The sequence below is a fragment of the Eretmochelys imbricata genome, chromosome 11, assembly GCF_965152235.1.
Source record: "Eretmochelys imbricata isolate rEreImb1 chromosome 11, rEreImb1.hap1, whole genome shotgun sequence".
NCBI classification, from domain to species: Eukaryota; Metazoa; Chordata; order Testudines; family Cheloniidae; genus Eretmochelys; species Eretmochelys imbricata.
Window position 1 is genome coordinate 68,187,779 of NC_135582.1, and position 14,595 is coordinate 68,202,373.

Genomic DNA, 14,595 nt, shown 5'->3' on the forward strand with positions numbered 1-14,595 from the left:
TAGATCAGCAACTCTGCAGTTTTGTAGCACAGTCACCACCACAATGGTCAGAAATGACAGATTTTCACAACAGAGAATAGGTACAGTTGTGTCACTCTGGTTCTGACAACCCAAGAGAATTGAGACTTGCCTCTCTCCCCATCATGAAGCAGAAAGCATAAGATTTCACATGTACAACAACCTAATCTGAAAACTACTGGACACATTATATATAGGACGGCAACAACACGACGATGGTGAGTGAAAAGAACCCTGAACCTGCAATGAGATCGCCTTGTATAGGGCTCACTGAAGAATTAAGCCTTAGAACATTACATGCTCTCACAAATGTAGAGTATAGGATATGACAGTGCTTGCCATTTTCCTACTTGTAATTCACTGTGTCATGTGACTTCGGAATGTTACATATCTTTAACTCTAAATTTAGCAGACAGATTCTAATGAATTGTGGACTAATGCAATTCTAGACTTTTTCCCTTTCTTTAATAAAGATCTGTGTAGATTTGATGAAGGAGATAAACCCAGCAACTGTTCCATTCAAATGCTGATTTTCCAAATATGATTTGATATAACCCTTCAGAATCTTTTTTAAAGACAGTTTTCTTGTCCTTTAAAAGCATATGAAATTGACCCAAGTTTGAATAGGGAGCACAATGTGGGGAGACCAGATCTCATCTCACCTGTGAAGTCCTTGCCCAGTAGATGACGCAGTTTGCTGCACAGCTGGATCATGTTGTCTAGCTGCCTATTTATTTGCACATCTTGTACCCAGGCTGGAGTGTGACACACTGGGCATTCTGTGCCAATACAGTCCCCCACACAAGCTCTGAAAGTCAAGCATGCATAAACACAAGTCATTCAACACGAGTAAACTGGCATATTCTCTTCAGTATCCAGCTACGTTAGTAGTTGATAGGCAAGACTTTTTTATTTTAATTCCAAAAAGCTGACCATGCAAAGACTACAAGAATTACTTACAATTCACTTATCACTGCAGAAAAGGAAATCAAATATTTGGCCTGGCAAATTACAAGCCAGAATTAAGCAAAAGTCTTATCAGGAAGCTGTGTCATCAAAACTGTTTAATAAACTTTTGAATCTCACACTCACCCATGTTAATCAAAATTTAAAATATTCCAAAGCCTCACTTCTACACATTGGCATTACATTTCTGAATAGCTTAACTCTAGATTCTTCTGTCCCCTCAACTAAACAGTGCTGTTTTTCAACAGCATTCCTTTTTACAAGTGTGATAGAAAATCCAATCTATAGTAAGCTATCACTTTCACCTGTCTGTTATTAAAACTGTCTTGGTACTTTTAAGTTATACACCTCTCACCATTTCTAAGTAAGAAGTCCCCTAGGAATCCACAGGTGTCAGAATTATTTTATCACTATTTTTTTCAGAGCATTTATTTCTGAACAGCTCAAGGAGAAACAAGTTTGCTTAGTAAAGGTCACTTAAACCCAAACTTGTAGCTTCCAAGTACTACTTTTCCATCCTCCTCCACAGAATTATATTCACTCATTTGATTACTATAGCGAAAAGACTTTTGGGTCCATCATACAAGTTATCAGGTGGGATTCTCAAAAACACCGCTCTCATGTTTATCGGATTAGTGTTCTCTAGATTCGTACTCTGACTTGCCATGCACTAAGTCTCCATAGACCTGACCTATGGGAGCAGTTAGGCCAACACTGTGGGGTTTTTAAAGTCTCTCCAAAACCACCACACTAAGGTATACTTCTCTCTGTTAATTTCAAGGTGGGAGATTTTTTCAAAGGCACAAATGACAGTTAGGTGCCTGACATCTGTATCTTTGAAACTCTTCCCCCATGAACTTTAACTGCAAGACCACTTGTTCTCTCAACAACGTAAAGCACTGGATTGAGACTAAGGAGATTTCAGTTCAACTTCTGGCTCAGACAGACTCCTTGTGTAACACTGGGCAAGTCACTTATGGGCATGTTTTCAGAAGAGCTCAGCACCCAGCTGATTTTGTTCTTAGTGGGAGCTGCCAGGTGCTGAGTATTTTGGAAGTTAAACTGTTATCTCTCTTATCCTCAGAAACTGATATCCCATGTTACAGATGGGGATCTTTCTTCCACTCTGTATCTAACTTATGTATTTATTTAGGTTCCAAACTATTCAGGGCAGGGGCTGTCAATCTGTTAACTGTACATTCCCGTATATATTCCATTATCTTGATGCAGGACATCCATTCACTGTTGTTAACCTACTGAAATTACTTTGGATCAGATCATACTACAGGGATGGATTTCAAATAATAAATATCACAGCCCATAGAAAAGTCTCCAACATGTGACCCAATTACTGCAGGTCACTTGTATAAAGATAAATGTGTGAAAGCAACATTGTCACCTGTTTCCCTCCCACCCTTTTAATATATTAATAGTTTTCTCTAATGGGCTATGGACCAGAATAACCTCATGTCAGACTTTGACCTGACCTCTTGCTGGCTTGTTTGGAAACAAACTACAGTTGAATAGCCTAAACCATCATATAAAAGTTCAATAAAACAAACAGCCACTATGCAGGAATAAGCTACCACAGGAAATGGATTGGAAATAATGATCAGAAGGTATAGATGAATAATAAACTAGTTCATCACTGAATAAATAAAGGACCATGAAGCTCATGCTCAAATAAATTGGTTAGTCTCTAAGGTGCCACAAGTACTCCTTTTCTTTTTGCGAATACAGACTAACACGGCTGTTACTCTGAAACCGATTAGTAATAAAGACTATTTGCTTTCTAGCAGCAAGACCTGGAGGGGAAAAAAGCAGCCTTTATCAAAAGCTAAGGTATCCATTGGTTACTCCTCCTGACCCTCAACTCAGATTAGAGCATCTTTTGATGTTCTGAAAGCTTTTCTAAAAAAAAAAAAAAAAAAAAATTTACTTCAATAATAATATCCAAAAATCTTTGAAGATTTGTTCTCCAAATTAGAGTGGGGTTATCCAAAACTAAATTACTATGTTTTAGATGTCTGACAACCAGCCAATTAACTCAATTAAAGATTCCTATTACTATTTCCCAATGATCCATATTACCACCTCTCAAAACTGCTTTTATTAAAACAATGATATAGCCTACACATAGTAAAGTCTCTTGACCAAGACTAAATTTGAAGATTATTTTGCAGAGCATCAAATACTCTGTGATAAGATGGTTTAAATGGAACATGGTAAAGGGATTCCAACAGAGCCTGAGAGACAGTGATTTAAGAGGGATGTGAGGTTCCAAAGAAGTTGTAGACAACGTCTGGAAGAGAAACAGTGGCTGTGGTGGAAGTAGGTCACTTTGGGACCTTTTCAACAGATTTAAATGGGGAAAGATATTGCCAGAAGCTCCTTGGAAAATGTGTAATTGCTGCCCTTTTACTTACTAGCCCTGAAGAATCAGAAAATGCCTGTTGCTACCATTTTCCCATCAAGGCCCTTAAGGCTACACTGCGATAAAAGACCAGCAGCACAGACACAGCTGGCCCGGGTCAGCTGACTTGGGCTCGCAGGGCTATAAAATTACAAAGCAGATGTTCAGGCCTGATGTGTATGCAGCTTTCTACTGCAGATCAAATGTCTGCTGGTAAGCAATTCAACTGTGCTCAAAATGGCTTGACGTTGGCGTTTGAGGATCTGAGTGCTCTGAAACTTTATTCATTTCTTTAATGGCGTGATCAGTGAGGAGATACTCTTGCAGTTCCAGCATTTGTCAGGGAAACGTTAGCTATCACTCAAAAGGTGTTTGAGTCTGAAGACACTAACATATTATTAAAGAGACTCATACTGCTGTAACTCAGCATATGCTACAACTACTGTAGCAGTGCTGTATGACCAGAACAAGAAAGAAAAGGAGACCCACAGAGACCTGAATTGCTTGCACCTCAAACTAGCCATCAGAAAGGACAAGTCATTGGCCAAACTGCTGTCACATGATGAAGTTTTGATGAGCATGTCAAAGGGGCATCTTATCAAACAAAGATTTGGATGTCTATGCAACATAGGTACACCAGATATTGGATCAGCATTGCAAGATGGATGGAAAAATGTGGATAATGAACTATTTCCCATATTCTTCAAGGGCCCAGTGACATCTAAGCTTCTGTAACACTTTATTTGTGTCTCTACCAGCATGCGTCACTGCATGATCAACTGCGTCTGTAGTCAGAACAATCTTCCCTGCACAAAACTGTGTATGTGCCAAGGCAACAAAGACCGTGGCAACTCCCACGCTCTTGACCGAGACCAAAATGATGAACAAAATGACCATGGAGTTGACCAGAAATGTCATCAGCACTATTACATTTCAATGATACCTGTGCACATTTATTATTAGATTTTGTTTTATCCTTTGGACCATTGTTGTGATGCTTTGAGGTCACAAAATCCAATACTGAGTCTTTAAACCGATGGAAGTGAATGTAAATATTTGAACTGGTTGATGGTGCCATTGTTTATACCAATTTCTATGGTAACAACACTGTGTGACAGCCTCACATCATACCTCATCTTAAAATAGACATAATAAGCTTTCAAATGATGTATGATGTGCCTGTGTGAAGAGAGGATACATTAAGTAGACCAAATTGGTGGTGTCTGCCACTCTCCTACCTACAGTGAAACAGGGAGAGCCCCACATGAGGGAGAATATATTGATCATGTAAACCTTTATGGGCACAGTGTCTACCGTATTAACAAGAGGGTACGGTGATATGCAAATTAACTGACATCAAGTAAACTGTTAAGCTAAGGACTTGCATATCTTCCCATCTGTAACCTGATCCTGCATGCTATATGGGAATTTCTGGACAGTGAAAACAGACAGCGTTCTCCCTTTCCTGCTAGTTTGGATACATTAAATCCTCTGTTTGCGCTTTGGTATGCCAATAAAACCTATGAATACTTCAGCCTGTCCAATATGTACATTGTTCTTTCAGATGAGGGTACCACAGCGTGGACAAACTACTGAATCTTTCCAGACTAATTCCTGTAACTGTAAGGCTCCCCTTGGTATTCTCAGCACTACAATTCAAATATAAAGAAGATAATTTTAGCCTTACAGTTCAGAGAATTTGCCTCTTACAAATACAACTCAATGAGCTATGAACTAAAACCCTAAATATGTAGGCACTGATCCTGCTAAAACCTCCATTCAGACAGACCTCTGCACCCACCTGGATCCCTACTAAAGCCACAAGGCTCTCTGCTTGGGCAGACCTCTGTGGGACTAAGGCCTTAATTCCAAGATTTGTGATTCCTTGTGAAGACCCAATCAGGCAGAGCCTGATTTTTATTTTTTTAAAAAACATTTACACATCTAATTTTCCCTGTTGTATTCCCCAAGCCCTCCTTTCCCACAGAACGACTATAAGAATAAGGACAGCATGAATTTCAAATATTACTCTCTTTTAAAATTGTTTAGCTTTTTCTTTTGACCTCACTGTCTCCAAACCAGGAAAACTTAAGCACATGTAGAATAGTCCCACTGATGTCAACTGAACTACTCAGATATGTAAAGTTAAGGGTATTATACATAACTGTTTGCAGGACTAGGGTCCTTTTCTTTATAGCTGTTTCATTTTAAGTAAATATGGTACTTACAGACAGAAGACATGCTCACATTTTCCCAAGCACACAGGTTCCTTAAGGATGTTCATGCTATTCAGAGAGGAAGAAAAGCATTAACGATTAAAAAAAGTCTTAGCTCCTAGAACATCAAAGAACCAATTAGTTTAGTCTGAAGGCATCTGTATTTGTGCCTACAGTTAAAACATTATTGCTAGCAGGACTCTAGCATGATTTTTCTGATGAGTTTGAGATATTCTGTTTGAGGACAGTGTTATAAATCACGCTACTGAATCAGTGGAAAGTAGCATACAGTGTAGCTAGCATGGTTCTCTGATAAAATGTCTCCTTCCATAATAATCAGGGAAATCATGATAGAATCCTGCTAGCAACACATTTTTAAGCCCACTGACAGCTAGCATGGTTCTGGTTCCAGTGTAGATGGATTTAGTGCACAACCAGCTTCCTTAGGCTCTGTCCATACAGCAGCTCATCAAGCTGCCAACAGCAGTTTTCTGAAACAAGTAAACACAGTTCTGCTTCACTACATTAGCACTGCTCACTGTTAATCTCTCTAGGGATGTATAAGCCCATTACCACAGTAGCCAAGTATTGGGAAAATCAAGGGCATTTTTACAGCAGTTTTACAATACAATCATTATAGGGTATCAACTCCCACTGAGGTGGATGTCCTTTTGGGAGCGATCACACCACCTAACCATGGCAATGCAATTACATCAAAATTACATAGAACCCTCCACTAGAACAGGATGTCAGTTTCCGATGGTTTAATGTGTCTGGTAGGGAGGTCAAGTGTGCTCTTTAAACAGGAAGCACTAAGGGGGCCTGAGGAAGAGGAGTTATTCACTATATTTATTGTAAGTGTTCAAGAACAGAACAGTGTATAATTCCTGTCTCCCAAAGTCCCTACACATTAACAACACTTAGGCCTCAGGCGTGTCATCAGATGGGCTAGCTGGACTCTCGGGGGGGGGGAGTGTTTCGGGGGGGGGGAGCCCCAGGGAGGAGGGAGTGTTTCGGGGGGGGGGAGCCCCAGGGAGGAGGGAGTGTTTCGGGGGGGGGGAGCCCCAGGGAGGAGGGAGTGTTTCGGGGGGGGGGAGCCCCAGGGAGGAGGGAGTGTTTCGGGGGGGGGAGCCCCAGGGGCCGGGTCAGGCTCTCCGCGGCGGGGGGGCGGAGTGTTTCGGGGGGTAGCCCAGGGGGGAGGGAGTGTTTCGGGGGGGAGCCCCATGGGGGCCGGGTCAGGCTCTCCGCGGGGGGAAAGGCGGGATCCTGTCGGGGGGTGAATCTGTCCCGGGGGAAGGGCCGCTCACTCTCCCCCAGGGTCGCGGTGACTCCCCCAGCCCGCGGGCCCCGGGGCAGGCGCGGTTACCAGCGGGAGCAGCGCAGCCGCCCCTCCAGCTGCCGCAGGGCGGCCCGGGTGCCGTCCCAGCTGCCGGCGGGCCGCTCCATGCCGCGCGGCGCGGGCGCGGGCCTCCCTGCCGGAGCCGGCTGGTTGCCGGATCGAGCCCGCAGCGCAGCCCGCATCTTCCCGCTACTGCGGGACCGGCCGCCGCTCAAACCAACCGCCGGCTCCCGCCCGAAGCACGGCGCATGCGCGGGTCGGCTCGGGGGGCGTGGCCGGGCGCGCGCACGGACTGCGAGGAGCGCGGAGCCCCGCCCCAGGGCCGCTGGCGCAGGGTCTGGGGATGGCGGGGCGGATCAGGCAGGAGAGCGACTGCCCGGTTGGAGCCCGCTCCCCGGGGGCGGGGCCTGGACGCAAGCCCCGCCCACTCTTATCCCGGGGACGGGGCCGAGACTCCCCTCCATCCCCATCGCCCTGGGGGGGGCGGGGTCAGGCCCCAGACTCCCCTCCCCTCCCCTCCCCTCGCTCTGGGGGCCAGAGCCGAGACACCCCCCTCCCCTCCCATCGCTCTGGGGGCCAGAGCTGAGACACCCCCCTCTCCTCCCATCGCCCTGGGGGGGGGGGGGTCAGAGCCGAGACCTTCTCATCCCCTCCCTCTGGGGGGCAGAGCCTAAACACCCCCGTCCACTCCCATCGCCCTGGGGGGGTCAGAGCCGAGACACCCCCCTCCCCTCCCTTCCCTCTGGGGGGCAGAGCCGAGACACCCCCCTCCCCTCCCATCGCCCTGGGGGGGGGGTCAGAGCCGAGACCTTCCCATCCCTTCCCTCTGGGGGGCAGAGCCTAAACACCCCCGTCCACTCCCATCGCCCTGGGGGGGGTCAGAGCCGAGACACCCCCCTCCACTCCCATCACCCTGAGGGGGAGGGTCAGGGCTCAGACTCCCCCCTCCACTCCCATCGCCCTGGGGGAGCAAGGCCGAGACTCCCTCCCCTCCACTCCCATCACCCTGGGGGCCAGGGCTGAGACACCCCCATTCTCCCCCCTGCCCTGGGGGATGAGAGATTTTCTCTCCCCTGTTGTGGCCATCCGCATTGCAGGGCCACACACAACAAAAGCCCTGGGGCTCAGTTGGCAGCCAGGAGCAGTTGGGCCAAGGCTCTCACAGCTGCAGTGGGTCCATCATTATGGGTCATCCCTGCCCTGTGGGAGCTCAGTGGGAAAACTGACACGATCTCCTTTATGATCTCTGCTGGGAAGGGGACAACGTACAGCCCACAACTCCCTGGCCCCGCCTCTGGCTGCCCTGCTCCTCATCCAGGCCCCATCACTTGTGAAGATCTCCAGCCCCATCAACTCCACTAGGTTCAAAGAAAGGAGGGATGGTGCCAGCCTTTTCTGCATATGGGAGGTCTCTAACTGCAAATCTGAGAGCATGATCTCCCAGCAACGATAGTCCAACCAGTCCATTTTGCAAGCACTGCACATTTTAGTAAATGTTTGCAGGATTGGGCCATTTAAACCAACTGCAAGTGTCGCAGCAGCTGAAAAAAAGTCTACAGCTTCAAAACTACACAATTTACTCAGTTAAAGAATTGCAGCACAGAGCACAGAAATATACATGAGGCAGGGCTGGCATTTTCTATGCAAGAAAAGCAATATTAATAGCGTACTCAAATGTACAGTGCAATGGTCTATGCATTCTCAGCTCAGTACTGCAAAGAGATACTACCTAGTTCCATTGATTTCCGTGCAGTTGAAATCAGTGGGACTGGTTTCTCATGGCAGTGTTTGCAGGATCAGACACTTTGTTTGTTTTTGCAGAGTTGCTGGAAAGTAATTCGCCACAGGAACAAGTCTGTATGTTTCCTGAAGAAAACAGAACTAAGCTTTTTATGGATTTCCTTAGGCTATTTGTTCAATTTTTTATACATTAAAATATTAAGGCCTTCCCACGTCTCTGTATTTCTCATTCCCTTTCATCTCTTTAGTTGTGTTCATTTAAAAAGTAAAATGGTAAGTTTTCCATTCCTTGTAACGGAAACTGTTCTGATTCTGTTCCTCATCAAGTTCAGTTCTGGATAGATAGGCATGGAAGGATTCGATATTGACTGGGAAATGTGGATTTCGCCATACACACATAAGCTGATGAAAAAAGTGTTTCCACTGAAATTTATACATCAGCACAGTAAGAAAAAGGCTGCTTGAGAACTTACTAGAGTTTAAGGATATTTGAATATTTTGATGTGATCTTAACAATCTGTTTTAACAGTTAAAAAGCTTTAACTTTTTGAATCTCAGAACAACTTTTCTGAACCCCCTATTGCCTGATGCTCACCTCAATTTCCTGCAACTGTGAACATTTAAATAGATAAAAACCACAAAATATGTTGAAACCCATAAATTTGCAAAACTGTGGAAATTTAAATGCATGAAAAAATATTTAAAATGCATAAAAATACATAGCAATAGTATCTGTTAGAATTATAATAATAATTGAATTCCACCCAACTTATGTGAAGAGTATAATCAAGCCAGGTGACCTTAATGGAACTACTTACAGTAGCAAGCACAATGCTTGGTAGAAAGTTATTTTTTTATTATTATTATTGTTGTAGTAATTAAATATTTTATAGAATCACATGGGCTTTTCTAGCATATTAGAAGACAAAATGTTCGTCAAACATGTAGCTTTTGGGAGTGTTCTTATAAAGCCGTTCAAATTGTGAGCCTAAACCCATTTGGCAATGTCTTTTTAAGACGGAAAAACATCCATAATGAGATTTATCTACTTGTCAGTCAGATGGATCAAGGGCAATAGAACATGAGAAGCCACACTCAGTTGTCAAAAGAGAGAGCGAAAAGGAGTACACAGTTAATTTTCTGCCGTTCTGTCTCGATTGTGATCCACCTTGGCTGAGTATTTCATTTGGCCCATTGATCACTTGCCGCCAAGTCCTCAGCTGATTTATATTGGCACCGCTCATTGCAAGCGGTGGAGCTCCGTTTTATATCAGTTATGGATCTGGCCCAATGCATTCCTCCTCCTATTTGAAGTGTTGCAAATTTGTCCAATTCCATGCCCGTGCCTCGTCAATCTGCAGGCCGTGTAGCAGTTTTTAACTTCTTTCTCTCAGTTGGAATAGGCGGGAGGCAGGAGGAATTTTTAGTCTCGGCTAAGGGAAATAGAAAAGATTAATCCTTTGCTGAGTAATGCCATTTTGTAATTCACTTGCCTCTTGCTTTGATAAGGATACATACAACTATCTGTGCAAACCTATTTCAAACCTCAATAATTCTCGCACTTAGAATACTCAGTGCTCTCTGTAGGCAAATGTTTAATCTGATAAATGGAGCTACATTGCCACATACTCTGTTCTGTAGGACACTTTAATTAGATTTTACATGCATATTAGGGGATATTTCATTATACGTGTCAATGTACAAATTCGTATGAAAAATTAAAACTGAGCCTTCTCTATTTATTTTCTTGACCCTGTCCTTCTAATTGAAGGCATCACAGCAACCCTTTCTTATTGGAATACTGAATATGGTTTCAATGCTTAAGGCATATTGAGTATCAATAGGCAGCTGAATTTAGCCTCAACATTTCTCTCCTTTTGAATTGCATACTACAGCTACTATGATGTCAGGGAATAGCAATGAAAGCAAGTCCTATCATGGTATTGCCCCATTACTTCTGCATAGAGAATCAGCAAGCGCAGAACAAGAATTAGAAGAGGAAGCTCCATGAGGGTCCATTTCTTATGTTTTCACCTTATGTAACAACCCTCAAAACTGGTTTTAAACTTGAACTTTCCATTACCAAAACACAGACTCTGACATTTAAGCTAATGGGTGATCTCATTGGCTGGGAGCAGTAGTAGGCTAGTACCCTGTGTGTAGACTAGCCAGCCACTGCAGGGAAATGCAATGCACATATGATACACATGTTATACAGACTGAAAAGGAAACCAAAACAAGTTGGCAGATCAGAGAGATGAGTTTTAAATCTTCCTCAGTCGGATGATACCAAGATTTTTGTGATTGTAGTGTTTGTGGGGACCTAACAGCACAGTCATGAAACTCCACCCTGTGGAACTGCACTTGCTTTGCCCACGCCAAAGGTTTGTTACCTAGCTATCTGAGGAAAGTTATAAAATGTTTAAAATGTGGAGTTCGTAATGGAAATGCCAACACATTAAATACTGTAATGATGGCATGATTGGGCTCTGCTGTAATCGTTAAATTCTCCAGCCTGGAAGACTCTCTGCAGACGCAGTCAAAGCATGAAAGGTTGTGGAGAGAGATGGGGTGAAGGTAGCAAGCCGAGGCCAGTGGTCTTTGAGTTGCTGTGTATGTAAACAAGCAAAAATGTGCATCATCACGACATGGCAATATTAAAATGTTCACACAGTGGCCTTAAAGGTTTCTGTGTCTCTTCTATTTCCTGATCATTTATCAAATTCAATCCGACACAGATATTTCACTGGTCATTGTTTTTTGTTCACTAACACTTCAGAGTTCAAACCATTCCACTGCTTTTACTGCTTGCTATTTTTAAAGGATATCTCTGTAGAAGCCCCTCCTTCCCCCTTTTCTGCACAGTGTAATTACTGAAGCACATAAAGCAGTTATAGCAGGAATTTATCACTTTCAGGTAGAAATACTCCCAGCCAAATCAAAGATAGAGTAGGAATGCCAGAAGCAATTTATAACAGGCTCACTGACATTTCATGTCGAGAAACTCTCCTAGTGAATACTCATCAAGTCATAAATCTCTGAGCAAATGTGATTAAAGCAAGCAAGTTATTCTTTGGGGTGGGGGGGGGACTTCATAATAAAAGAATTCTGTGGTGCAGAGCGGCAAAATTTGGTTGACAAAAATCATGGAGAACAGCTGTCAGTAAAATGTACAAACAGCTTGTTTTAAATTTCAGTGGTGTTTCAGCAGCTGCTTGGGCACGAGTAAAATGTTCATTTGGCACACGGACCCTGGCACCCATTCCATTTTCCTTTGTACTTTAAAATTTTGCAATCAGCTCCATCAGAACTCAGGCAGTAATTTCAATTCGTATCAAGGGAGCAGTTGACGGCCCACGGCTGTGAAGACAACATTTGTGACTATAGTGTTTCAGCACCCACAATCTTTATGATCACATACACTACTTTATCATATGGTACTCCCCATAATGGCCACTACTCAAGGAAAGTATTTAAGCATGTGCCTAACTTTAAGCACATGAGTAGTCCCAGCATATGCTTAAGTACCTTCTAGAACAGGGGCCATAAAATAACTATAAAATGGCATTTATTGCCATAAACCCTTTATTTTACTGACAGTCTCTCCAGTGGTTGAGATATATTACAACACTTAATTGTTAGGGAACAAGTTTTCGCTCTTGTTTCTGGGACTTTTAACTGCTGCTTGATGGAGAATTTCTGTTAATTATTAAGTCTGGGTTTAAAATGTATCTTAATGAGTTTGCTTGGGGTTTTTTCCCCACACCCTCAAAAGTAGCTTCTTCAATTTTCAGGTTTAATATGGAGAAATTACGCTTTTGGTAGAAGGGGTGGCTAGCTTGTGGGACAACACAGGAAAAAGCACAAGTATGATCCCTAAGAAGAGGGATATGGTCCTCTCTTCAATCGAATTCTCCCCTTTTACTCTCCACATAACATGAAAAGCTAGTTTTCAGGACAATTTTAGAGGTATCCAAAATCTGTATATACTTGGGCTTAGGGCTAAGTAAGGGTGAAATGCAAGGTATGCAATGCTGTAGCAATGTTACCAACCATAGTTAGAGATTGGATAACTGCACTGTGTCCCCTCAATCCAGCAAAACACTTAAGCACCTGCTTAAAGTTAAGTAGGTGCTTAAGTGCTCTTCTAACCAAGGCCTGCATGTTGTGTCTTAGGGATAATGGTGTGGCAAAAAAATTTCCTATTCAATTCAGATTCCTATACCTTGCCTATCATTTTGGTATCAGAGCACTGTCTCTTTTTGAGTGTGTTTGGACAATGTTAGCAGCATCCACTGTTGCCCTTGGGGCAGATCTTTCTGTGATATTTAACAAAGATTTGTAGCAGAACCCTTTTTATTCACTCTCTCCCTTACTCAAGCAAAGATGAGTTTTGTTTCATCAGCTAATTTAAGAAGGTGCAAAACTGAACACAGGAGCCAGCTGTGTATTCCTGCTAAATGACAAAAATGTGGCACCTGTAGATGTGACTAAGGAGTTATGGGCAAAGAATCAAACACTAGCTCCTCAGTTTTGGGGGATATTTTGTGCTTTTGGGAGGGCCCTCCACAACCATTTGCATAAGGTTAAATAATCGTCTTCAAATCAACTAATTAGAGCACCATTTTCAGTGTACTGCTCCACTTAGGGTAGGATTCTCAGCCTCACATGGGATCTGGAGTCTAGAAATCTCTTAGTGTCATCAAAGTCTCAGAAAATGTCCTTATTGACATCCAAAATAATTTGAAATTTGGTAGGGTAAAATATCACCCCCCATGAATTTCAACCTTAGCAAATTCAGGCTTCAATAAATAAGATTTATGCCTCCTAATCTAGGGTGCCCTAGATAAATCAGGGAACGTGACAATGCATCTTTCTGAAAAGGTAATCATTGTCCTTGTATTAGAGATAACACTTGTTCCTTATCCCCCCAGGGAGGAAAGAAACAATGAAGATGCATTGAGAATCTGATATAAAAAACAATGACCCATCTTTTGCAAGTGTAATTGGCCATCAGCAAAATCTGCATTGGCTATTAAAATGCAAAAAGAAAAGGAGGACTTGTGGCACCTTAGAGACTAACCAATTTATTTGAGCATAAGCTTTCGTGAGCTACAACACACAGAGCTAAAGATCCAGGCGCTCTGATTTGCACCTGCACCTCATTCTGCATGTGCAAAAATACAGGCCCCCCCCTTTGTTGCCATTGGCAGTATGGTAGTCACATCTGTGAGCTAGGTTCCAGCTGTGAAAAGTGTGGTTAGAGCTCTGTAATAGCCTGTTTCTGGGGCTTGGGAAACACGCCCCACTGTGTTAATAATACTGAGCAGTATCCCTTTAGTAACTGCCTGGAATCACAAGTGGTGCGATTTAAGTGGTGTGTTAACTTTGTGCTGGCCATCGCCTCATGGCTGAATTTCACCCGCAGTGAATAAATGATCTAGTCATACCAAGAGTGGAAGCGAAAACAAAAGTGGGCACCTTGAAAGAAGAGATGTTTAGATCCCTTGCATAGTCAAGGCAACAGGCTGGCAACCAGCATCGTTTTGTCCCACAAGGCATTTCTGGCAGTGAGTGACCTCCCTGAACAGCTATCCCACAACATCAATCTTATTTGCATGATTTGATTGGGAAAAGTTGGAAGCCAGGCATTAGGGAGCAGCTTCTTGAATACAGAGTATGTGATGAATGCTCTTGTTCTAGCGCAGATTACTATTATTATCTAGCTCTTCTGAAGCACTCGCCCAAGGTCACCCAGTGGCAGAGCCAGAAATAGACCGCCCCTGCCCCCCAAGCTCTCTTGAGTCCCAGTCCAGTGCTCTACCCACTAGGCCATACTGATGCAGAAGAGGACAGCATGTCTGGAAGGCAGGAGGTTTTCTTTGGGGATGACTCATGGCTGA

The 14,595-nt window shown here is 43.5% G+C and overlaps 1 protein-coding gene across 1 annotated transcript in view; it reads right to left on the reverse strand.

The window, feature by feature from the left end:
• The window catches only part of BARD1 (BRCA1 associated RING domain 1), a 61,374-nt gene extending 54,240 nt beyond the window's left edge, over window positions 1-7,134 (reverse strand). The window contains exons 1-3 of the mRNA XM_077830404.1: window positions 6,980-7,134; window positions 5,626-5,682; window positions 681-826 (exon numbers count right to left, since the gene is read on the reverse strand). Of these exons, the coding sequence (XP_077686530.1) occupies window positions 681-826; window positions 5,626-5,682; window positions 6,980-7,134 (358 nt within the window). The remainder of the gene's footprint in view (window positions 1-680; window positions 827-5,625; window positions 5,683-6,979) is intronic.
• Between the last annotated feature and the right edge of the window lie 7,461 nt (window positions 7,135-14,595).